The sequence below is a fragment of the Lepus europaeus genome, chromosome 2, assembly GCF_033115175.1.
Source record: "Lepus europaeus isolate LE1 chromosome 2, mLepTim1.pri, whole genome shotgun sequence".
Taxonomy (NCBI): domain Eukaryota; kingdom Metazoa; phylum Chordata; class Mammalia; order Lagomorpha; family Leporidae; genus Lepus; species Lepus europaeus.
The window spans coordinates 3,610,940-3,637,319 of record NC_084828.1 but is presented as its reverse complement, the minus strand read 5'-3'; the positions used below and the strand labels follow the sequence as shown (position 1 = coordinate 3,637,319).

The window sequence follows — 26,380 nt, the reverse complement described above, 5'->3', positions numbered from 1 at the left end:
GGCCGAGCACGGCTCACCCAGGTGCCTGGCTCTGTGCTTTCTAAGGCAAAGACACAGCCCCAGATAGCCATGGGGTCTTGGGGTCCTGGGGGCCCCTCTGCCAGTCATCCAGGTCTTTCTGTCTCTCACAGCGTGCAGTCGACACCCCGGGAGGACGGCTCCCCGGATGCTCCGGGTCTGGGAGGCTGATCGCAGTGGCCATGGAGATTTCTCCAGCACCGGCCAGGCCGGGCCCCAGAGCCTGACTGGGGCTGTGAGCCATAGGGCAGGGTGAGCGGCTCTGTGCTGCCCAGAGAGGCTGGCTGCTGGGTCCTCTTCTTGATGACAAGGTGGCAGAGTGACCTCTGCCCCCCGCCCAGTGCTGCGTCCACAGTGGCTCTGCAGACGGGACACCTGCTCCGCCTGATGCCCGGCCCCTCCCCTCGGCAGGTGGAAAAGTCCTTCCCGCCAGCAGTGTCCGACCTGCACAGACGGGGGAAGCTGAGGATGTGGATCGTGTCCCTCCAGGCGGGGAGTGTGGTGGCCAAGCTCAGACTGGCTGTGCAGGACCCCGAGTTTCCAGTGGGTGTCTCCACGCTGGCCCCCATGCTGGGGCCCCTGTGGGCGAGCACAGTGTTCCAGATCGACCAGCAGGGGACACAGGTGCAAGGTACGGCTCTTTGTCCCCTTTGCACTGCCAGGATGCCCCCATCCCCCCCCCCCCCCCAAAGCCCCCTAGGGATCTTTGTCTTTCCTTCATTCCTAAGGATAAAGCCAGGGAAGGAAGTACAAACCCGGAGTCTGTTCCTCCGTGGGAACCAGCAGGCAGAGGGCGCCCGGCAAAGCACAGGGGGCTGGGCTGCCTCCCCTGGGACGGTGCCCCTGGCTCTCACAGGCCCTGACGCAGGGTGAACGGGGCTGGAGGTCAGCCCCAGGGAGGGGAGGGGACGTCGTTGCCCCCTCTGGTGTTTCCTTTCGCCTGATGTTGCCTTGAAGACGAGGTAGGAGGGAGGCAGAGAGGGTCGCTCTGTTCCCGCAGGGGCGGGGCTGCTGTGGCCCCTGCACCTGGGGGCCCTGCCTTCCTGGGCTACAGGGTTGGGGTCCTGGAGGTGGGGTCCCAAGACCACACCCTTGGATGGGTGCAGCCCAGTCCTGCCCCAGCACTTACCTGCCTGCCCTCCTGCCTCCCCCGACAGGCCCAGTGTGGACAGGGCTTGCTTTGTCAGAGCCATGCACAGCTGTGTCCTCCTGGACCCCCAGATGTGGTCTTAGAAGAAAGATCTCTGTAGTGTAGTTGGGGTACAGATCTCAGGGTGAAACCATACTGCCGTGGGGTGCACATCCACGGACAGGCGTCCTTGTAGACACAGACACAGGAGAAGTGACAACCAAGGCGGGACTGGAGCCATGTGGCCATGACCTCCTGGGGCCACAGAGGCTGGGAGAGGCAAGAAGGGTCCCCCAGAGCCCCCCGAGGGATGGCCCTGCCCACACTTTGATGTTGGACTGCGGGGTCCCCAGAGCTGCAGGGGGAAGCAATTCAGGACCTCAAGTGGCCAGTGTGTGCTGACGTGTGATGGCCGCCCAGGACAGACGCAGACAGCAGGCCCTGTGTTCCTGACGTTGAGGGAGTGAGACATGCAGGTCCCCAGGCCCTGGCCCCAGGAAGCTGCCGAGGCCCCTGGAGGTGGTGGCGCACGCCGAGCTCTGGTACTTCCAGCTGGCGCCTGTGGGAGGCTCTGGCGCAGGGATGAGAGGTCCCAGACTGTTGTTGCCGGGGGTTGGGGGGTGGCCCAGCTAGGGTCTGCCGACCCCGTTCCTGCTGGCTTCCCTGCACATCAGGGCTGGGGGGACCTCTGTGGGGCAGGATGGTACCTGAGGGGGCAGCAGGAGGCAGGGGCCCCTCTCTGGTCCCTGCGAGGGCCTCAACCATCAGGGACAGTGGGAGAGGAGGATAAACCCGTGTGCAAACAGCCACCACCATGCCACCACGCAGCAGGAGCTCCCCGGGGAGGAACGTGCTGGGCTCTGGCTGGCACGGGGCAGTCCTGTGCTTGGACCCCTGCCTGGCAGTTGAGGCTGAGGGAGCCTGTGACTGTGTGGGGACTTAGGCCGGCCATCCTAGAGGCCAGGGCTTCCCCGAGTGGGACCCTCCTGCCCAACCCTCAGCCCTGTCCAGCCCAGTGGCACGCACGGTGCCCAGGCAGTGCCGGCTGCATGCATTCCTGCCTCCTCCCGCCAGCCGGGGAGCCAGCTGGTCCCGGCTAACGTGAGATGGAATGAGACCGTGCGCTTTCCTCTGCCGAGCCTGATGCCAGGTGAGTCACCGTGCACCAGAATTAGACGCCAGGTGCCCGGTGATGTGAGCAGATGTCCCCACCGGAGCCTCTGCCGTCCTCCACGGCCTCCTGCCCAGCTGGCCCGGGCCCAGACCCAGCCTTGCGTCTCCCTGGGCAGCTGGAATGCCCTGGCAGAACCGTGCCCGGCCTCAGCAGCTCCCTGCAGGCACACGCCCGGTGGTCACCGCTCCCCTCAGCAGCCGCCGTGACGCAGGGCCAAGACACCGCACAGCAGGGCCTCTGAGCTTTTTTGCACAAAACTGAGCTTGACCCGTATCCGGCTCCCACCCGCCTCAGTGGCCCTCCTCTGCCTACTGGGTGGGGGCAGCCGTTCCTGGGCTCCCCTACCTGTAGCTCCTCAGGGTCCTGTGCAGAAGACTCTCCTGCCCGCCCCCGGCCCAGGAGCCTGGTTCAGCGTCCCCCCGGTCAGCAAACTCCAGCTGCATGGCCTTGGCCCAGACTTCCCTGAGGGCTGGACGGGGGTGAGCCGCAGGACCAGGCCTGGGCAGGAGGACGGACACGGGTCAGGCTGCGAGAACCCCGCCCCCATCTCCAATTCCTCCCAGCCCCAGCCCCAGCGAGACCCGCGTTCCCTGAGGTTTAATCGTGCACACTGTCCGGGCTGTGTCAGAGTCCTGGGGACCATGGGGACCTTGGAGCACATGGAGGATGGGCTGGGGGTCACAGTGGGCGGGAGCAGAGAGGAGGTGCAGGAGGAGAGGGGAGTGCTGATCCTGATGAATTTTCTGTCCTGGAGTTTGGCCCAAGGACAGGCCCTGCCCATTCCTGGGAAGCGGTGGGGCAGCTTGGGCTCGTGGGGACGGAGCGATGGCAGCGCCAGCAGGCCTGGGGGTCAGGGGGGCAGCGTTACGGCAGGGGGCTGGCGGCCAGGGCTGCTGGTGGCAAGCCGGGTGTCGGGGGCGTGGGACCAGGTGCTCAGGTGCCACTGGGCCCCCTGGAGCTCACGCGCTTCCCCCGCCCCCGGCCCAGTTTCCTGTTTCTGGGTTGCATCCGGGGAAGAGGGCACGTTGGGGAAGGGAGAGGGGTCTTGGCGGTTCGGGTTTGGGGACAGGGAATGAGAGGGCACAGTCTCACCTGTGGCCGCCACAGAGACTCCCGCGCCCTAATCTGGGAGGGGACCCCGCGGGGGTGGGGCTGACGCCCTGCCTCTGCCTCTGCCCCGGAGGGTGGGTGGTCTGCGCCCAGCCATTGGCTGCTCGGCCGCTGCTGTTCTCTGCCTGGTCCGTGTCTCTCGTCTCTCCCTGCAGACTGGGACGAGTGTGCCGACAGCTCCGAGCATGACTGCTCGCCGGCCGCCCGCTGCCTCAACCTCGAGGGCTCCTACACCTGCCAGTGCCGCACGGCCAGGGACGCCAACCCCTCCCGGGCCGGCCGGGCCTGCCAGGGTGCGTGCCCTGCCCCGGGGACCTGGGGGTGGGCACGGCCCCCTTCCCACAGGAATGGTCTGGTTTTAGCTTCTTTAGAAGCGGGTGAGAGCCGTGGGCACGCCGTGGTAAGCACGGGGCAGCAGTGAGCCCAGCCTGCACTCTGCTCTCCTTATCCTCGTGCAGTTGTAAAATAGAATCTTTTAACAGACTTTTTTCTCAAGGAATTCAGGGGCCCACGAAGACTAGGTACCTTAATGACATCAAGCCCCAGAGGTGGAGTTCTGGGTGGGCCCAGGACAAGGCCCCGGGCTGGCCGGCCGTGTCTGCCTCGGTGGGGGCTGCCCGGGCTGCCGAGCTGAGAAGCAGGAGGATGCCTGACTGATTGACTAGCCAAGTCTGCAGTTGATTGGCCATGTCTGCCCGGGTGCTGGCAGGGACAGAGGAGGTGGTTAGGCCCTGCTAGGGGAAAAGGGGCACTGGAGAACCAACCCAGGAGACTGACTCTCGCCCAGGCACCGAGCGGCCTGGCCTCCTGCCTCCTGTCCCTCAGCTGCTTTAGCCCCCAGCAAGCCCCCGAGAGCAACCAGGAGAAGCCCCGCATGGAGCCCAAACTGGGGAGACATCGTCCCACTTCCCCCAGGCCCTGACGGCTGAACTGCCCACCTGTGGGAGCCCAGGCCCACCTGTGGGAGCCCAGCCCCGACTGGCAGCCCTGCCCCAGGGGGCTCCCCGGCCTCGGGGTCTCAGCTTACCCCTTCATCATTGAGCAAACGTGGGCTGCGTCCACGGGCCCTGGACAGCCTGTCTGTGTCTTGCAGGTGACCTGGTGAGCCCTCCGGGAACTGTGCTGTCTGCAGCGGCTGTGGTCACAGCCCCAGCTCTGGGCACAGGAACAGCAGCCCTCGACCCAGAGATGCCCGTCTTGTCTCCCAGCCCCGGGCACCTGTGGGGCACTGTGGCAGCAGGCCCGGCCCAGCCCTCAGGGCTTGGGCCCAGGACAGAGGGCAGCAGTGTGACTGGGCAGGACAAGGAACGCTGGAACAGCACGGGGCCCGGTGTGCTGGAGGTGGAGCCCAGTGCAGCCCCCAGCCCGGGGCTGGGCCAGTGGAACATCACCCAGGTGGCCAGCGCCGCCTCCTCCTCTGGGGCTCCCACTGCAGCCCACATCTCCCTCCCGGGGGCCACAAGTGGTCTGCTGGACTCCCCCAGAGAGTTCCTGGGAGCCCTCACCATGGAGCCACCGTCTGGGGCCACCCCCACCGAGGACCCCACTGGCCACGTCATGTGGCACAGCAACCTCCCCACGTGGGAAGCTCCTCTGAACCCCACGTGGCTGCCGAACGAGGACCCTGGGCTGCTCCGCTCCCCAGACCCGCCACGGACCCCCACCCCGGCGTCTCTGAGGCCCCCGGGCTGCAGTGAGTACGAAGCTCTGGGACCCTGCCAGGAGCCCCGCCGTCCGAGTGAGCGCAGGCGCAGGGCCTCTCTGCTCTCAGGTGCAGAGCGGGGGACACCCAGCGGCAGTGCTGGGTAGGGAGAGGGCACTGCCCCGCCCCGTCTGGGCCCCCTCCTCCCCACTTCACAAGCTCCTTGTTTGCAACGGCTGGGGCAGGAGCCAGGCGGACCCTGGGAGCTCATGTGTGGCTCTCAGCAGCAGTGGCCTCACTGCTGGGCACCCCAGCTGTGCTGCACCCCCAGTGGTGCTGGGTCCCTAGCACTGCTGTGCCCAGCCCGTGCCACCCCCCCAGCAGATCCGCGTTGTGTGCAGAGGGTGCAGCCCCTTCGGGAGAGTCCAGTGTAGGAAACGGGCCCCTGTGGTCCTGCAGGGGCCACGCTGGCGGCTCTGCCCCGAGCTCGCGGAGCTGCCGGCCCTGGCTGTGCGAGCTCCCATCTTCTCTGCTGTGCAGCGGAGGTCAGCTGACCTCTGACCTCCCACACCCCCGGGGCCGGCGTTGTCCTGGCTTCGGACATCCCTGGGAGGGCGGCTCCCCGGCCCGCGCTGTCACCCAGGGTGAGGGGCTGGGCAGCCCTGATGAGGAAGGGCCCAGGACCTGCCCAAGAGGCCTCATTTCTGGGGGTCCAGGGACCTCAGGGTGTCTTTGAGCCACCCTAGGAACCATCTCCCAAAACCCCTGGAGTGTCCCGGCTCAGGGGGTGTGGGGCTCCACTGAGGTGTGCGGCAGGTGCACCAGGGCCGGCGTCACTGGACACGGACGAAGCTTCTTCTCCACCGTAACCCTGGTGTTTGTGGTCCAGTCCCAGGTCCTGTCCCCATTGAACGGGTCACAGTCTCCAACGTGAGCGGCTCCGGCTTCCACCTGGCCTGGGTGGCGAGTCTCGCCCTGTGCCCCACCTTCCAGCTCACCCTGAGCTCCACGCCGAGCCTCGCTGTGAGCCTGGAGACGCAGGGCACCAGCGTGGCGCTGTCGGGGCTGCAGCCGGGCCTCGTGCACCTGGTGGAGCTCGTGGCCAAAGCCTGCGGGAAGGAAGGCGGCAGGGCACAGCTGAAAGTGCGGACAGGTAACGCCCTCCGGGGGCCCCACCCTCTGCTCTTGGCTGGCGGGTGAGAGGGTGGGGAAGACCTCCCACGGGCCGAGTCAGAGAGCTGCGCTTATCTGGGGGCCGCTGGGGTTCTGGTTTCTTCTCTGTGGGCGGCGCGTGCGGCTCCCTTCACTGGGTGCACGCAGGCCGGCTGGAGGCTCTCTCAGGAGGAGCTGGGCCGGCTGCAGGCGGGGAAGCGGCGTTGCAGGGGGAGCCCGGGCCACCCACCCGTGTCTGCACCGGAACGCTGGTGCCCCACCCTGTGGTGGTGATCTTTAGCTATGTCCCCCCGGCCCTGCCACTCTCAGTGGACTTGGCCTGCAGGAGGCCAGCGGTAAGCAGCTGGACAGGCAGCTGGAGCCCTGTGAGTGACCGCCGGAGCCTGGGCTGGTGTCGGAATCGAGCGATGCCTGTCACGGGTGGACCCGGATGGGCAGGAGCTGCTCCTTGGCCATGATTACGTAGATCCCGATGCAAGTCCTCTCTTCTCATTAGCATCGGCTGCCTGGCCATTTTCACTTTCACAACATCTATCTATTTATTTTTTTTAATTTGAAACGTAAAGAGGGGGAGAGAGAGAGAGAGAGAGATCTCCCACCTGCTGGTTCATTCCCTAAATGCCTGCAACAGCCAGGGCTGAACCTGGCCAAGGCCAGGAGACCCGCATTCGGGCCTGGTTTCCTGCACGGGTGCAGGAGGGAGCCCTCGCCTGCGACCCTCCAGGGCACACATTAGCACACAGCCGGGATTGGGAGTGGAGCTGGGACTTGAACCCAGGCCCCCTGAGGCAGGACACAGGCACCCCAAGCAGCATGCATCCCTGCCCCTGCCCCCCCACCCCGTGGTACCTGGGCGCTTTCTTAATGAGCCACCTGCAAAGGGGGTGCCCGACCTGCAGGCGAGACCCCACCACTCAGCTGACTTCCCAGGCCTTGGGAGCGGTGGTCCCCAGCTTGGGGTGCGCCCTCCTCGGGGGCAGCTGAAGATGGCCTCCTGGGGTGCAGTGAGGACAGCTTCGAGTTCTTGTGGACGTCCTCTAAGGAGCAAAGGGGCCCTGGCTGGGAAATCGGAGAGGAAGCCCTGTGTGGTGCTGGTGGCGCAAGTTCACGGCGAGCTGCAGGGTGGGAGGCAGCTGGTGGCCGGCCAGTCCACTGCGGGCTCAGAAAGCAGAGCCGGGCATCTGGAGGCCTCGCCTGCTCTGCAGGGGTGATGGGCGGTGGCGAGCGCGTGACCCCACACCTGGACGGGGGTGCGGCTGCTCTCGCCCGCCCTGGCCCTGCTGGCTTTTAGGCCAGGTTGCTGGTGCCAGCTGCTGTGATTGGGCCGATTCGGGTGCAGGGACAGCAGGACGTGGGTGTGAGGTTCATCCAGGGAAGAGAAGCAGGTGGCTGGGTGGTTTGTCTCCAGCTGAGCTAGAAGTTCTTGGCCGCTGGGGGTGGGGGGCAGAATCTGAGCCCCCCGGGTCTTTCTCACTCCTAGCACATGGCAGGTGCTGCGTGGATGTAGGGAGAGGGAAGCATCGTGTCCTGGCCGAGGACACGGCTGTGTGCAGAAGCCAGGCGCAATGCCAGAGATTCCAGGACCAGATTCATGTCCCATGAGCCCCTAGAAAGCTCATGTGTGGGAAAATAGTTCAGAGGGAGGAGGCCACAGCCAGAGCGGGGGCAGGGGGGAGCCTGAACAGCGGGGAGGCAGGAAGGAGAGCTCTTGACAGGAGCTCAGCCAGCAGTAGGGTGGCCGGTGTCCTGGTTAGCCCGGGACAGCTGGTTCACACCTGGGCCCTGGTTAGCCCGGGACAGCCGGTTCACACCTGGGCCCTGGTTAGCCCGGGACAGCCGGTTCACACCTGGGCCCTGGTTAGCCCGGGACAGCTGGTTCACACCTGGGGCCTGGTTAGCCCGGGACAGCTGGTTCACACCTGGGCCCTGGTTAGCCCGGGACAGCTGGTTCACACCTGGGGCCTGGTTAGCTCAGGACAGCTGGTTCACACCTGGGCCCTGGTTAGCCCGGGATAGCTGGTTCACACCTGGGCCCTGGTTAGCCCGGGACAGCTGGTTCACACCTGGGCCCTGGTTAGCCCAGGACAGCTGGTTCACACCTGGGCCCTGGTTAGCCCGGGACAGCTGGTTCACACCTGGGCCCTGGTTAGCCCAGGACAGCTGGTTCACACCTGGGCCCTGGTTAGCCTGGGACAGCCAGTTCACACCTGGGGCCTGGTTAGCTCAGGACAGCTGGTTCACACCTGGGGCCTGGTTAGCTCAGGACAGCCGGTTCACACCTGGGGCCTGGTTAGCCCAGGACAGCCGGTTCACACCTGGGGCCTGGTTAGCTCAGGACAGCCGGTTCACACCTGGGGCCTGGTTAGCCTGGGACAGCCGGTTCACACCTGGAGCCTGGTTAGCCCGGACAGCCGGTTCACACCTGGGCCCTGGTTAGCCCGGACAGCCGGTTCACACCTGGGGCCTGGTTAGCTCAGGACAGCCGGTTCACACCTGGGGCCTGGTTAGCCCAGGACAGCCGGTTCACACCTGGGGCCTGGTTAGCTCAGGACAGCTGGTTCACACCTGGGCCCTGGTTAGCCTGGGACAGCCGGTTCACACCTGGGCCCTGGTTAGCCTGGGACAGCCAGTTCACACCTGGGCTCTGGTGTTGTTAGGCAGTGGTACTGCCCCACCCACTCAGAGTTGTCCCAGCCTGCTGGGAAGTTGGCCGGATACCCTGTGCACACACGGCAGCCGCGAGGGGGGAGGCTGTATGGCGGGGGGAGCCCGGGGAGCTGAGCTGGTTCTGCAGCCCTGGAAGGCTCCCCCTCTGTACCGGCTTGTCGGGGGTCCCCTGGGGTCTGGTGGGCTATGTCTGGGGCGCTGGGGACTCAGGTCGGCCTTGGTTTCTTGTTCTCCCCGGGCCCCATGGGAGATGGAGCTGGGGGGGCAGCCCAATGCCCCACCCTTGCCAACGTGCTCATGCTGACCCTGCAGCGGCCCAGAAACTCCGCGGCCAGGCGAGGATCACCAGCATCAGCTACTCAGAGCGCCTGCGCAACGCCAGCAGCCAGGAGCACCGGGATTTCCTGCGGCTGTTCTTCTCCGCGGTGAGGGTCCTCTCGGGAGTATGGGGCGGAGGGCGGGGGTATGGGCAGGGGTACAGGCAGAGGGTGGGGGTATGGGCGGGGTATGGGCAGAGGGTGGGGGTACAGGCAGAGGGCGGGGGTACAGGCAGGGGTACGGGCAGAGGGCGGGGGTACGGGCGGACGGCGGGTGGAGGGCGGGGGTACGGGCAGGGGTACGGGCAGAGGGTGGGGGTACGGGCGGGGGTACGGGCAGAGGGTGGGGGTACGGGCGGGGGTACGGGCGGACGGCGAGGGTACGGGCAGGGGTACGGGCGGGAGTACGGGGGTGCGGGCAGGGGTACGGGGCGGAGGGCGGGGGTACGGGCAGGGGTACAGGCGGAGGGCGGGGGTATGGGCGGGGGTACGGGTGGATGGTGGGGGTGCGGGTGGGGGTACGGGCGGGGGTACGGGGCTGAGGGCGGCGGTACGGGCAGAGGGTGGGGGTATGGGCGGGGGTACGGGCAGAGGGTGGGGGTACAGGCAGAGGGTGGGGGTACGGGCGGGGGTACGGGCGGAGGGCGGGAGTATGGGCGGGGGTACGGGGCGGAGGGCGGGGGTACGGGCGGGGGTACGGGCAGAGGGTGGGGGTATGGGCAGGGGTATGGGCAGACGGCGGGGGTACGGGCGGGGGTACGGGCGGGGGTACGAGCAGAGGGTGGGGGTACAGGCGGGGGTACGGGCAGAGGGCGGGGGTATGGGCAGGGGTATGGGCGGACGGCGGGGGTACGGGCGGGGGTACGGGCGGGGGTACGAGCAGAGGGTGGGGGTACGGGCGGGGGTACGAGCAGAGGGTGGGGGTACAGGCGGGGGTACGGGCAGAGGGTGGGGGTATGGGCAGGGGTATGGGCGGACGGCGGGGGTACGGGCGGGGGTACGGGCGGGGGTACGAGCAGAGGGTGGGGGTACAGGCGGGGGTACGGGCAGAGGGCGGGGGTATGGGCAGGGGTATGGGCGGACGGCGGGGGTACGGGCGGGGGTACGGGCGGGGGTACGAGCAGAGGGTGGGGGTACGGGCGGGGGTACGAGCAGAGGGTGGGGGTACAGGCGGGGGTACGGGCAGAGGGTGGGGGTATGGGCAGGGGTATGGGCGGACGGCGGGGGTACGGGCGGGGGTACGGGCGGGGGTACGAGCAGAGGGTGGGGGTACGGGCGGGGGTACGAGCAGAGGGTGGGGGTACGGGCAGGGGTACGGGGCGGAGGGCGGGGGTACGGGCAGGGGTACGGGGCAGAGGGTGGGGGTACGGGCGGGGGTACGAGCAGAGGGCGGGGGTACGGGCAGGGGTACGGGCAGAGGGTGGGGGTACGGGTGGGGGTACGGGCAGAGGGCGGGGGTACGGGCAGAGGGCGGGGGTACGGGCGGGGGTACGGACGGACGGCGGGTGGAGTTCTAGATGTGCCCAACCAGGGCGGAGAAAGCCCCTCCCCTGCTTAAAGACCGAGATGGACCTCACTTCCTGTCGAGTGCACACCGTGAAGTGCACGGTCAGAGGTTGAGACTTTTGCGACATCGTGTGACCGTCAGCACCGTCTCCTTCCGGAATCTCCTGCCCTCCCCCCCCCCCCCCCATGGAGGCCGTGCAGCGGACAGAAGCCGCCCGCTGCCCCTCCCGGCCCCCGCTTTGGTCTCCTCCGGCCCTGTGGACTCCCGCCCTGGGCTCTGTGTGGAGCCTGCTGGCGTCTCCCGCGCAGCGTGGTTCCGAGGCTGGTCCACACTCAGCAGGCATGGGTGTCACGGCCGCGTGACCCCGCCGCATTCCGCGGGAGACCCCGCCGTTGGCCGTGGTTCACGTGGGGACGCTTGGGATGGCTCTGCTCCCCCCCTGGGCCGGGCGGCCAGGATCCCCGCTCCCTGCTTTTCCTGTGCCCCTGGCCCCGCGGTGCCGTTGGCTGGACCGGCGCTACGATACAGCAACAGGCGCTCTTTGTGATGGAGGCCTGCTGCTTTCTGGGATGTAGACCCACGCACTTGTCATACCCAGTGATCTGGCCTCGTAGTGGGAATCTCACGTTTTAGCTTTTCCGGGTCTGGGAGGTGGTTTGGTCTTTTTTCTCCTCATCTTAAGGTACAGCATAGGGAGAGTTTGGCAGCGCCACCTGGGGCGGGGTGTGGTAGTGCAGCGATGCTCCCTCTGCTCCCGGGTTGAGGGCACGCTGTCACCCGGAGCTGTCCCGCGGCGGCCCTAGCATCTGGGGACCGGCCTTAGCCTCCCCTGGGATTCCCATGTCCTGGCCCAGTGTGTGCATTCACGGCGGTGTCGGGGCATGAGTGAAGGTGTGGGTCACTGTCTCCCTTAGGGTCCGTGGCAGCTGCTGCGGTCAGCCATGGGGTGGCGCCATTTCCCCCAGGTTTCTGGATGGGTCTTTCCTCTTTAAACGGTCCCTCCTTTGCCAGTTTTGGGGGTTGCTGGTTTTCTGTTTGCCTGGGATCTCAGAAGAGCAGATGGTGGTGCCACTCTGGGATATTGGGACAAGTCTGGGGAGGTGAGGGTTAATGTGGCACCAGGTTCCTGTGGACTTGAGACTGCCCGGAAATGGAACAGGGGCTGGTGTCGTGGTGCAGTGGGTAAGGCCTGCCTGCAGTGCCGGCACCCCATACAGACGCCAGTTCGACTCCTAGCTGCTCCACTTCCCATCCAGCTCTCTGCTGTGGCCTGGGAAAGCAGTAGAAGATGGCCCAAGTCCTTGGGCCCTGCACACACATGGGAGACCCAGAAGAAGCTCCTGGCTTCAGATTAGCACAGCTCTGACCATTTCAGCCATTTGAGGCGTGAACCAGCAGATGGAAGACCTCTCTCTCTCTCTCTCCTCTCTCTCTCTCTCTCTGCCTCTGCCTTTCAAATAAATAAATAATACGTAAAAAAGAAATGAAATGAAGAATGACATACACGAGAGAGAGAGAGAGAGAGAGAGAAAGGCTGATGGGGTTCGAATGGCATTGTAGCAGCCATTAGATGGAGCTGACCAAAGGCAGCTGGGGGTCTCCCTGGACCTCTCTGGGGTGACAATGGACTTGCTCCACTTGGGCGGCCGCGGTGGGGAGCACGTCCCTGAGTCTGTCCTGAGCCACCCTCCGCACCTCCCAGCCATTCTCGGGGACAGACCTGGGAGGCGCACTTCACAGCAGAGCTCAGCGTTGCCCGGACTCTCGTCTCATCGGAAGATCGCGCGTCTTTCTGGGCATTTTCGCCACCGTGGCTGGTGTGGAATAACACGGCGTGTGACAGCGACAGGCCACAGCGAGGCTTTGAGGGGCTGGGCTGCCCGTGGCGTCCACCGCCTTGGCGAGGAGCAGACTCTGGGGTGTGGGAGCCGCCCTCGGGCAGCTCTGCTCACAGCCGTGCCTCCACAGGTGCGGGGATCCCTGCCGGCCACGCTGCGCCAGCAGCTGGACGCGGGCGGGCTCAGGCTGGAGGTGACCAGTGTCGGCAACGGCAGCGTCGTGGTGCAGTTTAATTTGCTGATCGTCGCGGACCTGGAGGTGGGGGCGGTGTCTGCGGCGTTCCTGGCCGCCTTGCACAACGCGTCTGCGCTGGAGGTAGCCACAGACGACACCTTCCTACAGGGTAGGTGGGGATGGGCCCGGGGCGGGGAGGCGGTGGGCGCCCGGCGGCTGCCCTGGCTCCGACGGCTGGGCCCTTATGTGCCTCCTCTCGGCCGTTCCCTGGGGGCACAGACAGGGCCCTCCTTGTCTCTGCTGTCTCTAAGGGGTTCAGGATCAAAAGCCTCTGCCGGGGAGCCGGCCCGGCCCCGCCCTCCGCACCTGCTCTTCTGCATGGAGGGCAGGTGCGTGGCTCCCCACAGACCACCCCCATGCCCACTCTCCAGGAGGTCCTGGGAAAACAATTGAAGGTAAAACAGGGAGAAGCAGGCAATTCAGACTCTCGTCTCACGTCATGATGATCGGCTCACGGTTACAGTCTGAAAAACGCACAGCTTTTAAAAAAGATTTATTTATTTAGTTGAAAGAGAGTTACACAGGGAGAGAAGGAGATGCAGAGAGAGAGACGGAGAGACACAGACAGAGAGAGAGAGAGATCTTCCATCCGCTGGTTCACTCCCCAGATGGCTGTAATGGCCGGAGCTGCGCCAATATGGAGCCAGGATCCAGGAGCTAGGAGCTTCTTCCAGGTCTCCCACGTGGTGCAGGGGCCCAGGGACTTGGGCCATCCTCCACTGCCTTCCCAGGCCATAGCAGAGAGCTGGATCAGGAGTGGAGCAGTCGGGACCTGATCCAGTGCCCACAGGGGCTGCCAGGGTTGCAGGCAGTGGCTTCACCCACTGCACCACAGCACCGGCCCCTCAGCCCGTGTCGTAAAGACCAGGAGGAGATACACGGGGTTTGCGCTCTGGGCCGCATTCTTCCGGCTCTGCCCGTTCGGGCAGTGAGTCTGCTCCACCCTCAGCCACATCCCCGGTGAAGACAAAGGGCGGGGCGGGAGGGCCTGAACCAGGGCTGGAACCTCGGTTGCACCAGGGAAGGCGTGGGGGCTGCTCGTCCCCTGTCCGCCTGGGAGAGGAAGGGGCGACCCAACCCAGGGCCTGCTGCCAGCCGGGCGCCCAGACGCCCCCTTCCTGAACCACCCTACAGACACACGTGTGTCTTGACGGCCACAGTGGGAGCCCCCGCGTCTGCTCGTGTCTGCCGGACTACAGCGCTGTCCTGTTCTCTGGGTGTCACAGATTACGATGAGTGTGCGAGCGGGGAGGACGACTGTGTGCCGGGAGCGGCCTGCACCAACACCCTCGGCTCCTTCGCCTGCGGCTGCGAGGGAGGGGCCCTCGGCATCCCCATAGAGTATCCTGGAAGACCCTGTGCAGGTGACGCCCTGGGCCCTTTCCCACCTCGCTGTCCTGTGTTCTCGGCTCCTAGTCCCAGGGAGGTCAGCGTCCTGCCGAGTCCTGGGCAGGCCTCCTGGGCACATGTGTGCACGCGAGTGTGTGCCCATTATGTGTACACATGCACACATGTGTGTGTCATCCGTGTGCATCGTGTGTGCACATATGTGGATCTGTGCACGTGCACTGTGCAATATATGCACTGTGCACGTGCACACGTGTGCCTGCGTGTGTGCACACATGTGCATTGTATGTGTCTGCACATGCATGTTTATGCACGCGGTATACATGTGTGCGCACATGTATGTGTGCATGTGAACAAGTGCGTTGTGTGTGTTCATGCATACATGTGCATTGTGCACTCTGCATGTGTGTGCATGTGTGGCAGGCCCCCCGTGCTGGTCCCCAACCACAGACCCGCGCTGGGCCTCTGTCTCCGTGTGCCCTGCAGGTGACTCCCCTGGCCCCGCACCCTGGGCCCCGCCCCCGCGGCTGAGCCTGAGCGGCGCGGTCACCAGCGTGCTGTGCGAGATGGAGAAGGTGGCCGTCGCCGTGCAGAGGCGCTCCTGCAGCAGGAGGCCATCCCCGAGGCTGCCCTGTACCTGGGGCACCCATCCTGCAACGTCAGCACCAGCAACAGCAGCCACGTGCTCCTGGTGGCCGGCTGGAGCGAGTGCGGGACCCTCGTGCAGAGCGTAAGGCCCGGGCCGCACACGCGGGCACGCCCCTGGGGACCATTTGTGCAGAGCTAAGGCCCGGGACACACATGCGGGCATGCCTCTGGGGACCATTGTGCAGAGCTAAGGCCCGGGACACACAGGTGGGCACGCCCCTGGGAACCCTCGTGGAGGTAAGGCCCGGGACACACAGGTGGGCACGCCCCTGGGAACCCTCGTGGAGCTAAGGCCCGGGACACACAGGTGGGCACGCCCCCGGGAACCCTCGTGGAGCTAAGGCCCGGGACACACAGGTGGGTGCGCCCCTGGGAACCCTCGTGGAGCTAAGGCCCGGGACACACAGGTGGGCACGCCCCTGGGAACCCTCGTGGAGCTAAGGCCCGGGACACACAGGTGGGCACGCCCCTGGGGACCCTCGTGGAGCTAAGGCCCGGGACACACATGCCCGGGACACACATGCGGGCACGCCCCTGGGAACCCTCGTGGAGCTAAGGCCCGGGACACACAGGTGGGCACGCCCCTGGGGACCCTCGTGGAGCTAAGGCCCGGGACACACAGGTGGGCACGCCCCTGGGAACCCTCGTGGAGCTAAGGCCCGGGACACACAGGTGGGCACGCCCCTGGGAACCCTCGTGGAGCTAAGGCCCGGGACACACAGGTGGGCACGCCCCTGGGAACCCTCGTGGAGCTAAGGCCCGGGACACACAGGTGGGCACGCCCCTGGGAACCCTCGTGCAGAGCTAAGGCCCCGATCACACAGGTGGGCACGCCCCTGGGAACCCTCGTGCAGAGCTAAGGCCCGGATCACACAGGTGGGCATGCCCCTTACCTCATACAGAGTGTAAGGCCAGGATGCACATGCGGGCATGCCCCTGGGGGCAGGGAGGGTCTGCCCCTGGCCCGCAGCCCAAGGTCTCTGCTCTGAGCAGGGAACCAGGGAAGCCTGGGGTAGCCTCAGAGTCAGGGCTGACGGAGGGGGGAGGTGGGAAAGTCAGGGGTCGTGTGTGGGTGCGTGGAAGCCTGTGTGTGTCGGTGTGTTTCTACGTGTGCACCCGTGTGCACATGTGTGGATGGCTATGCATGTGAATGTGTGTAAGCTTGCATGCATGAACGTATATGTGAGTTTGTGTAGGTGACAACGTGTGTGTTAAGCATGTGTGAATGTTATTAACATGTGTGTGTATGGTGCACGTGTGCGTGTGTGTGGCATGCAGTGTGTGTAAGGAGTGCGTGGGTGTGGTGTGTGCATGTGTGTAAGAGGTGTGTGCATGCATGTATCTGTGCATGTAAGGTGTGTGTGGGGGGTATGCGTGTGTAAGGGATGTGTGTGTTGGTCGGAGGCAGGTGGCGCCAGTCTCAGCCCCATGGAGGACTTAGGTCCTGTCCAGCGTCCACTTTGCCCAGGCTCTGAAGGGCCTGGAGGCTGGGGGTGGAGGGGAGCCCCTCAGGCTGGGGCCTGGCAGCCCCATGTGCAGGACCTGCCCGTCAGCCCTTGGCCCTGGGTTCACTTTGGGTGTCTGTGGGCTGTGGCTCCCTGGGCCTGCTGCTGGGGGGAGGAGACACCAGCACCTGCACCTCTGTGAGCCCAGTCCTGGGCGGGGCCGGCCCTACCCGTGCAGCAGGGGTGGGGGGCGAGGGGCTACCAGACTCCCTGGGGGCCCCCACTGATAGGGGCTCGTCCCGCAGCGAAGGCCCAGACGGGTGCAGCCGGGGATCTGCGGGCAGGGCTGGATCGGGGAGGACAGAGCCGGCAGGGAGCTCAGCGTGGTCTCTCTGAGTGGTTCAGGCTGTCCAGCCGCTGGTCCAGCCTTCTCGGAGGAGTGGGCCCGGGGGTCTGGGGCTGGGGTAGATGCAGGGAGCTGCACCTGCACGAGACAGAGCGCTTCCCGAGCAGGGCAGGACCATGGGGCCCTGGCTTCTGCCCCAGAGGCTCCTGGGAGCAACCCAGGCCTTGTTCCCTGGGGAGGGGGTGGGGAGGGGCAGTGCACCGCAGTCCCCCCCCGGATGTGCGTGGGCTGCCTGACCCAGCACAGCCCCAGGGACGGCCGGGCCCCCGGCACCCTGGGCAGGACACCGTTTGCCCACGATTAGGGTGGAGAGTGGAGGCCCAGCACGGCGGGTGGGGTGCAGGCCGAGGACCAGCCCTGTCCCCGGGCTCTGTTTTGAGAGGGGCCTCAGGGCGCGGGGTTGGACGTTTGCTCAGAGGGACGGGGGATGTCGTCCGGGCGGGGGACGCGGTGGGCACAGGGTGGGCCTGGGGCCTGAGTGAGAAGGACATCCCTGGACAGTGGAGGCAGGGCAGCCGCAGGGGCGGAGATGGGACATGGCGGGGGGGACGGCTTGGTGAGCGCAGCGCCTGCTGGGGCGTCCCAGCGTGAGGGTCAGTGCGGAAGTGGTGGCGGCTGTCACAGGCCGGTGCTCGCACGGCTGTCACGGGCCTCTGTCCAGCGAGCCCCCTCAGCGAGTCCACTGGGCAGATGGCCCAACGCCCGTGTGTCAGTGGCCTCAGCCGTGCCCACTGCAGCCCCAGGAACCCACACGGGCCTGAGAGCTGCCTGCTGGGCCTCCAGACCTGGGACTCCCAGGGGGTGAGTGTTTGCCGGAGGGGCCGTTTGGAAGGGGCAGGGGGTGCAGTCGAGGCACCTGTGTGGCCCTTGGTCACCTCTAGGGCAGTCCTAGCCCGCTGGCCGGAGCGAGAGGGTGGCCGTGCAAGGCTGTGGCTCGGGGGTGTGAGGAGGAGGATGGAGCCTCCCCGTGTGTGCAGGCCTGGGGACAGCACAGCCCCCAAGACAGGGGGTGCCCTCGGCAAGCCCCAGGTGATGATGCTGCGGGACCAGGGCCGTGGAGAGAAGGGGATCTTCCCCCCCAGCCTGGAGACCGCAGGGAGTCCTGTCACTCCTGCCACGGCGGTCACTCCTGCCACGGCGGTCACGGCTCCGACTCCAGCCAGGCTGCCGGTGCCATGCAGTGCACTCCAGGGTGTGACCACCAGGGGTGGGGGATAAGCTCAGGGGAGAAACACTCCTGCCCCTCCCGCAGCGGCCTCGGCGGGTCCACAGTGGGGTCGGGGAGCTCAGGGGCCTGGGGCTCACGCGGGCGCCCGTGTATGCTCAGAACACGACGGACACGGTGGTGAGGACCACGCTGAGGAGCGACCTGTCCCAGAGGGCGTCATCCACCACCTGAAGATCCTGAGCCCCATCCACTGCGCCTTCCGGAACCACCTGCTGACGTCCTCGGGCCACAGCCCCGAGTGGGGGTGAGGGCAGCCGCGGCCGTGCTCGCCCTGTCGGGTAGATCCACTTAGCTATCTGAAAGGCAGTTGGAGGCAGAAAGACAAGGGGAGAGAGAGAGGCAGGGGAGGGAGGGAGAAGAGAGACACAGGTCTCCACCCACTGTTCACTCCCCGGATGGTCACAGTCGGTCTGTAGCCAGGAGCCAGGAGCTTCTTCCAGGTCTCCCACACTGGTGCAGGGGCCCAAGCACTTGGGCCATCTTCCACTGCTTTCCAGGCCATAGCAGAGAGCTGGATCAGAAGTGGAGCAGCTGGGACTAGAACCAGTGCCCACATGGGATGCCAGCGCTGCAGGCGGTGGCTTGTCCCGCGGCGCTGGCCCTGGGTTCCTGTTTTGGGAGGGGGACGAGGGGCACGCAGGAGGCAGGCTGCTGAGCGGCGCCCCCCCCCCCCAGGGTCTACACTGTCATGGAGGACCTCCACGGCGCGGGGAGCTTTGTCACTGAGATGCAGCTGTTTGTCGGGAGTCGCCCATCCCCCAGAACCACAGCGTGTCTGCCAGTGACGACGTCACCATCGCGGTGGGGCTCTACACCCAGAAAAGCGACCTCAAGGTGGTGCTGACCGAGTGCTGGGCGACCCCGTCGAGCAATGCCCGGGACCCGCTCACCTTTGGTTTCATTAACAACAGGTAGGGGCTCGGGGGGACCTGGGGCTCCGGCAGAGGCTGGCGTGGGCCTGGGTCTTTGGGGACTGGGGAGGGGGCCGGTTCAGGTGCACGTCCCTGCGGGGACCCTCAGGGGCTGCGTGCCCTCTGCCCAGCTGCCCGGTGCCCAACACCTACACCCGCGTCATCGAGAACGGCGACTCCCACAAAGCGCAGTTCAAGCTCAGGATCTTCTCCTTCATCAACACCTCCCTCGTGTACCTGCACTGCCAGCTGCGCGTGTGCCTGGAGGCGCCCGGAGCCACGTGCAAGATAGTGAGTGTCCACGCACTGGCCGCGGGGCCCGGCTGTTGTTCTGTCCGCCAGCATCTGGGGCCCGAGTGGCGGACTTGGCGTGGGCAGCCCTGCGGAGGGACCCGAGGGAGCCTGGGGGGCACTCCGGGGTCAGCGGGGGGCCCCGCCTCGCTGCCGCCCCTCCCACCACTTGCTGAGCACAGTCGAGGTCTCCTGCCCACGGCAGCCACGGCTCCAAGAGACACGTGGTCAAGCCACAGCGTCTTTCCGAGGACGGGGCAGGGCGCCAGGCTCACACCTGGACGGTGTAGACTTGGCGTCACCCACAGAGCCTGCCGGTGGGCTCGAGGCCCAGGCAACCATGGGCATGGCGGGCCGGCCAGGGCTAGCGCTCTGCGGTGAGCAGGAGTCGTCCCCTGTGCAGAGTGGACGCACGGAGGCCCCGTCGACGCGGCTCAGTGCCCCGTGGCCACTGTTCCGCTCACTTCACGTTTCTCTCCTGCGAAAAAACAGAACTGCAACGACCTGCGCGTGCTGAGAAGCGGCGAGGCCTCTGAGGTCCACCTGGCGTCCTGGGGGCCCCTCGTGCGGTCTGAGGGTGAGCGCCGACTGGCGGGGGGGGGGGGGGGGGGCGGCTGAGGCTGCACCGGCCCCGTCCACCAGCAGGGGGAGCAGCTCCTTCCAGTCGCGGGCAGAGGCAGCAGTAGCTCAGCGTCCGCCGGGCGCCCCCTGCAGGCGGAATGCAGCTCGCAGTGTCCAGTAACCCAGCAGGGTCAGTCCTTACCCCAGGCTGCAGACCACAGGACCCAGGCTTCCAGGGCTCAAGGGCAGGTTTCACAGCGCGACGCGGCAGCGTGTTCGGCTACCCCGTCCAAAGGCAGCCAAGTGTTCTGACAGTGCCGAGACAGGCGGAGTGGACGCTTCAGGGGAGGGGGCTCAAGTCGCAGGCCGTGTGCTCAGGAGAGCATGTGTGGCTGCCCACGCCAGAGCCGGGCTCAGGCCCCTCCCTCCATCGCGTGGCTGGGCCCCAGCTGTCAGTGGGCACCTGGGCTGTGTCCACCCCACAGACGGCAGGACTGTGGCCGTGTGTGTGTGTGTGCAGGGGCTATCGGGGCCCCTGTTGCCCAACTCTGGGGGCCTACAGTGCCCCGTGTCTTCACTGTGCCGGCTCTGGGGGTCGGTGCTGGCCCAGCCTGGGCACACGCCTCACCCTGCCCGTCATCCTCCTGCAGGTGCGCCGGCAGGGCCCGCACCGGGCCTGGGGGCCGGCTACGTGGTCCTCATTGTGGCGGGCATCCTCACGGTGGTGGCCGCGGCGGCTGCCCTTCTGATCGTGCGCTCCCAGATGATGACAGGAAAATATAGCTTCCGGCTCCAGCCGGACACCCTGAGCTACCGGGCGTTCAGCGACTAGGATGGTCCCGGCTGGGCCGCAGGTGGGTGAGGCTGTGAGGGAGCCCAGGGCCCCCGCGGTGATGCCCGGGACAGACCTGCGTGTGCTGCAGTTCCGGTCCCCTTCCCACAGACGTGTGCTCGCTTCCTGAGATAGTCCTGTGCCCCGGGCGGAGGGCGGAGGGCCGTGGGCTCCACGGGTTTGCACTGCAGGCCGGGGGCTGGGGCCCAGGCACCCCCTCCCCGCAGCCCTGCCGCCCCTCCCGGGTCTGACCCCTTGGGGCCTCACGTTCTCCACTTACAGAAGGCGGCTGGGGCATGTGACACGGAAGGAGAGATGCTCGAAGGCTCTTCTGCGGGGCCCATGTGTGTGCACGCATGTGTGCAGTGCACATGTATGTGCATGTGCGTTTGTGTATGTGTGCGCATGACTGTGTATGCATACATGTGCCTGAATGTATATGTATGCGACGTGTGTATGGGTGTGTATGTGTGTGCATGTGTGTATGCGTGTGTGTGTATGCATGCGTGTATGTGTGCGTGTGTATGTGTGTGCCCGCCCACTGTGTGTCACGGTGCGCCTGGACACTGGGCAACGCTGTGGGTGTGCAGGTGCCGTGCGCATGTTCTGTGTGGACCGTCTGCACGCGTGAGTCTGAAGGCCCCACGGTTTGGAGTGCGGTGTCAGCACGTGTGCTTAGCGGGAAACACCATGGCTGCCATTTCCATGAGATGTGGGGATCCAGGAAGTGACAAGGCTGCATAGCAGCAGTGTGGGATCCTGGCCTCCGTGTGGCCGGAGGGGGCCCCGTGGCTGGGAGGACTCTGGGCCTGGCACCAGCAACTCAGGCAGGGAGACGCGGATCCCTGGAGCAGCTCAGCCAGGGTGTGTGCCTCGGCCCCGAGCGTCCGGACCATTGGCCCTGAGTCCCAGCGGAGCCCAGAGACAATGGGCTTCTCTGAGAAGTGGGGGGTGCCCCTGCCAGGGATCTGATGCCCCCAACATAAGCACGACACTTGCCATAGCCCTGCCTCAGCCCTTTTGTCTCCGGGGGCCCCTGACGACCCCCGAGCTCATGACCCTGGGCCTTGGGACGCTCTCGGCCGACAGAGCCCAGCCCTGGAGCTCAGTCACCTCCCTGTGTGGTTTTGAGAGCACCTCTATGAATTTTACTTGATTTTTTAAGTGGGAGTTCCAGCAACAAGGCCAGCGCTGTGCGGCTCAGGAATTTCTTTCTTCATTTTTAAGTCTTATTTATTTGAAAGTCAGAGCTGGGGACAGAGGAGAGAGAGAGAGAGATCTTCCATCCCCTGGTTCACTCCCCAGATGGTGTCAACAGCCAGGCTGGGCCAGGCCACAGCCAGGAGCCAGGAGTTCCTCTGGGTCTCCCACATGGGTGCAGGGGCCCAAGCACTCGGGCATCTTCCACTGCTTTCCCAGGCCATAGCAGAGAGCTGGATCGGAAATGCAGCAGCCGGGACTCAAACTGGCGCCCATGTGGGATGCCGGCACCACAGGTGGTGGCTTTACCGGCTGCGCCACAGCGCCGGCCCCCTACTGCTTGATTTCTAAGGGTAACTGGCGGGTCAGTGCCACAGGCAGCTGGGTGTCCCCTGCCCTGGCACCAAAGCGTCTGAGGGCGCCGGCCTCTCTGCTTGTCCACAGGGGCTTCTGCTCTCCAAAGTGAAATGAAGCTCCTGCTAAAACCACTCGGAAAAATTTCAAGCAAGCAACAACCATCAACCAACTAACCAGCTAACCAACCAGCCAACCAATAACTAACCAACTACCTACCAACCACCCATCAGCCAACAACCAACTAACCAACTGACCAATAATTAACCAGCAACTAACCAACCAACTAGTAACCAACCCATGAGCAACCTGGGCGCTTGGCTGAGCCCCTCACACACCAGCCCTGTGTGTTTCTGGGGGCCTCTCCAAAGAGTGCAAAGGAGGGCCTGGCACTGTGGCGTAGTGGGTAAAGCCACTGCCTGCATGCCAGCATTCTGTGTGGACACCAGTTCGAGTTCCAGATGCTCCTCTTCCGGTCCAGCTCTCTGCTATGGCCTGGGAAGGCAGTAGAAGATGGCCCAAGTCCTTGGGCCCTGCACCTGCATGGGAGACCTGGAGGAAGCTCCTGGCTCCTGGCTTCAGATCAGCCCACCTCTGGCTGTTGTGGCCATTTGTGGAGTGAACCAGCAGATGGAAGACCTCTCTCTCTCTCTCTCTCTCTCTCTCTCTCTCTCTCTGTAACTCTGACTTTTAAATAAATAAATAAATCTTAAAAAAAAGAAAAACCAGCTAGTGCTAAGGTGCTGAGGCCCCAGGTGAATTGCAGCTCAGGTGTCACTTACCGGGGACAGGCCACATCCACACCGTTCCCCGGGGGCAGGCCACATCCACACCATTCCCCCAGGGACAGGCCACGTCCATGCCGTCCCCCCCAGGGACAGGTCACGTCCACGCTGTTCTTGTTCTTCTCTGTGTCTGGCAGTCTCCAGCCTCACACTCTGGGCCTGGCCGGTCCCTGCCCAGTGAGCACAGAGCCACATCCTCGGGGTCCCCCTTGGTCACCTCCACTGCCCGTAACTGCTGGAGGGGGGTTCTGGATCCCGGGCAATGGGTTCGAGGCCCCAGACTGGAGGTGCGAATCCGTGGACATGCATGTCCCCCGTGCCACATGGTGGGGAGTGTGTGTAGATCTGAGTCCCCTCTGCGTGCTGACGGCGCCTGGTGTCACTCAGTAACGCTTAGAGACAAGGACACCTGGACGTGTTCCCATGCTGCTCTCTCTGGGTTGGGAGCCTGTGGGTCTGGAGGGCCGACCGTGGTCCTTACCTTCGTGCCAACGACCCATGTAGCCCCCTCCTCCACTCGGGTTGCCATGGCTCAAGCACTGACAGGCTTTGATGCCTGGATGAGCCCCGGAAGCTCCCGTGCCTGGGAGACCCGCTGTCCTGTGGCCCCACAAGGCAGCTAAAGGCGGGTGTGGACGTGAGCGGAGACGGGGCTGCTCCTGGCTCCAGACACAGATCCTCAAAACCTGGCGCAGGCGCAGCTCTGCTGTCCCCCAGCCACCACCGCCACCTCCACCACCCTGGCCCTGGACGTCCACGCAGCCCACGCAACCCCTCCCGGACAGCCATCGCCCAGCAACGCCCCGACACGGTGATGGTGGTTCACGTCTCCCAGGACCTTCCGCTGCTCATGGAGCTCTCCGCACGGTCAGCCCACCTCATACCCGCACTGCCGCCGCTGTCTTAGCCGTGTCCAAGGGCGCTTTAAGAAGTTCGCAGGAAATGGAATCGAACGCGTGAGATTGTTTTGGTGCCAAAGCAGCCCGGAAGTCCATGCCTGGGTTTGCATCTCACCGGTTTCCCGTGTTATGAAAACCAAGTTTCTTGCACCAAAATAAATTCACACCTTTAATTCATTTCCCACCAACTTTTCAAGTTCCCGCAAACATCCCTTAGCTTCCAGGCACTGCTACGTGTGCAACAGTGGCTCCAAAGGGCACGCGTCTGCCACGGGAGTCTCTGAAAGGCAGGAAACGGGCGCAGAGTGAGGCAGCGAGAAGATCTGGGTCTGAGCGGGACGTGTAGCGCTGTCTTCTTACGCCGTTACCGTAGGCGCAGCGCCACAGCCCACAGCGAGCGAGCGCCATCCTGGCCTCGGCTCTCAGCACCCGGGGCGATTCTGCCGAATGCAGCCGACTGTCACCCACGCGGGACACGAAGCATTGGGATTTGTTGGACGCTCCCTGAGTCGGTAAAGAACCGCAACACGGAACACGTGTGCACGGCTGTTTCCAAGCAAGCAGGACGCGTGGCCTGTGACGCTGAGCTGGGCCTGGCTGTGCGGGACGCCCTGTGTGGTCCAGCCCGTGTCACAGGCTCGCCGGGTGTTCGCTGGGGGCCACGCGGTGCAGGGTGCTCTGGGGAGCCCAGGAGTGGCCTCTGGGCCCACGTGTGCTGATGCCAGCCCAGCACCTGCCACGTGCCCTTCGACAAGCAGCGTGGCCCACGCAGCAGGGCAGTGGCTGGGTGCACGGCTGTGTGGCTCTTTGGAGATAAAGCAGTCAACACCCGGCTGGTTTCCCTGTGGTCTCAATAAACAGGCCCCGCCCTCTCACGCGTGTTTTGTGTGATATGAAGCTGGTGCTCCACTCTCCTCCCCCACCTTTGCCAAGCAGGTGCTGAGCCCCGGGGGACACCCAGAGGACGTGGCGTGAGGGGCAAATAGGGCCCAGCCCTCAGTCACCACGTGGGGAGGGTGGCCTTCTGATCATACACAAGGGGGATCATTGTGCTGAGCGGGACGCCCACAAGTGCTGTGAGGTCTCTGACCTGGTCCTCTGCCCATCCGTCTGTCCGTCCACCCAGCAGTTCACCCATCCGTCTGTTTGTCCATCCACCTGTGTGTCCCATCTCTCCACCCCCCACCCCCCCAGCAGTCCATCCACCCATCTGTCTGTCCATCCATGGCACCCGGTGTGTCTATCTCTCCACCCCCCACCCCCAGCAGTCCATCCACCCATCTGTCCGTCCATCCGTCTGTTCATGCACCTGTGTGTCCATCTCTCCACCCCCCACCCCCCAGCAGTCCATCCACCCATCTGCCTGTCCATCTGTCCGTCCACCCATGTGTCCATCTCTCCACCCCCACCCCCCCAGCAGTCCATCCACCCATCTGTCCGTCCATCCGTCTGTCCATGCACCCGTGTGTCCATCTCTCCACCCCCCACCCCCAGCAGTTCCATCCACCCATCTGTCCGTCCGTCTGTCCATGCACCTGGTGTCCATCTCTCCACCCCCCCACTCGTCCGGCCAACAGAGCGAGGAGCATTTGCTGAGTCCCAGTGCTTATGGCGCCATCAGGAGGACAAGAACGAGGCCGAGTCCTTCCCTCACAGCCCGCCCGAGGAAACCCTCGGGGAGACCACCTGCAGTGAGCCAGGGGGACCCTCGGGGAGACCACCTGCAGTGAGCCAGGGGGACCCTCGGGGAGACCACCTGCAGTGAGCCAGGGGGACCCTCGGGGAGACCACCTGCAGTGAGCCAGGGGGACCCTCGGGGGGGGAGACCACCTGCAGTGAGCCAGGGGGGACCCTCGGGGAGACCACCTGCAGTGAGCCAGGGGGACCCTCGGGGGGGGAGACCACCTGCAGTGAGCCAGGGGGGACCCTCGGGGAGACCACCTGCAGTGAGCCAGGGGGACCCTCGGGGGAGACCACCTGCAGTGAGCCAGGGGGACCCTCGGGGAACCACCTGCAGTGAGCCAGGGGGACCCTCGGGGAGACCACCTGCAGTGAGCCAGGGGGACCCTCGGGGAGACCACCTGCAGTGAGCCAGGGAGACCCTGGGAGGGGGAGACCACCTGCAGTGGGCCAGGGGGGACCCTCGGAGAGTCCACCTGCAGTGAGCCAGGGGACCCTCGGGGAGACCACCTGCAGTGAGCCAGGGGGACCCTCGGGGAGACCACCTGCAGTGAGCCAGGGGGACCCTCGGGAGACCACCTGCAGTGAGCCAGGGGGACCCTCGGGGAGACCACCTGCAGTGAGCCAGGGGGACCCTCGGGGAGACCACCTGCAGTGAGCCAGGGGGACCCTTGGGGGAGACCACCTGCAGTGAGCCGGGGAGACCCTGGGAGGGGGAGACCACCTGCAGTGAGCCAGGGGGACCCTCGGGGAGACCACCTGCAGTGAGCCAGGGGAGACCCTGGGAGGGGGAGAGACCACCTGCAGTGAAGCCAGGGGAGACCCATGGGGGGGGAGACCACCTGCAGTGAGCCAGGGGGACCCTCGGGGAGACCACCTGCAGTGAGCCAGGGGAGACCCCTGGCGGGGAGACCACCTGCAGTGAGCCAGGGCCTCCGTGGGAGCGGGGACAGAAGCAGAACCTGCATGAGTGTGCACATGAG

The 26,380-nt window shown here is 65.5% G+C and overlaps 1 protein-coding gene across 1 annotated transcript in view; it reads left to right on the top strand.

Moving 5' to 3' along the window:
- Positions 1-20,479, top strand: part of UMODL1 (uromodulin like 1) — a 51,171-nt gene extending 30,692 nt beyond the window's left edge. The window contains 17 exon segments of the mRNA XM_062174778.1: positions 430-649; positions 3,587-3,724; positions 4,525-4,782; positions 4,918-5,124; positions 5,969-6,226; positions 9,226-9,338; positions 12,706-12,919; positions 14,037-14,186; positions 14,581-14,754; positions 14,757-14,887; positions 17,984-18,029; positions 18,032-18,128; positions 18,560-18,627; positions 18,630-18,795; positions 18,927-19,086; positions 19,579-19,663; positions 20,298-20,479. Of these exon segments, the coding sequence (XP_062030762.1) occupies positions 430-649; positions 3,587-3,724; positions 4,525-4,782; positions 4,918-5,124; positions 5,969-6,226; positions 9,226-9,338; positions 12,706-12,919; positions 14,037-14,186; positions 14,581-14,754; positions 14,757-14,887; positions 17,984-18,029; positions 18,032-18,128; positions 18,560-18,627; positions 18,630-18,795; positions 18,927-19,086; positions 19,579-19,663; positions 20,298-20,479 (2,667 nt within the window).
- Positions 20,480-26,380: the final 5,901 nt, after the last annotated feature.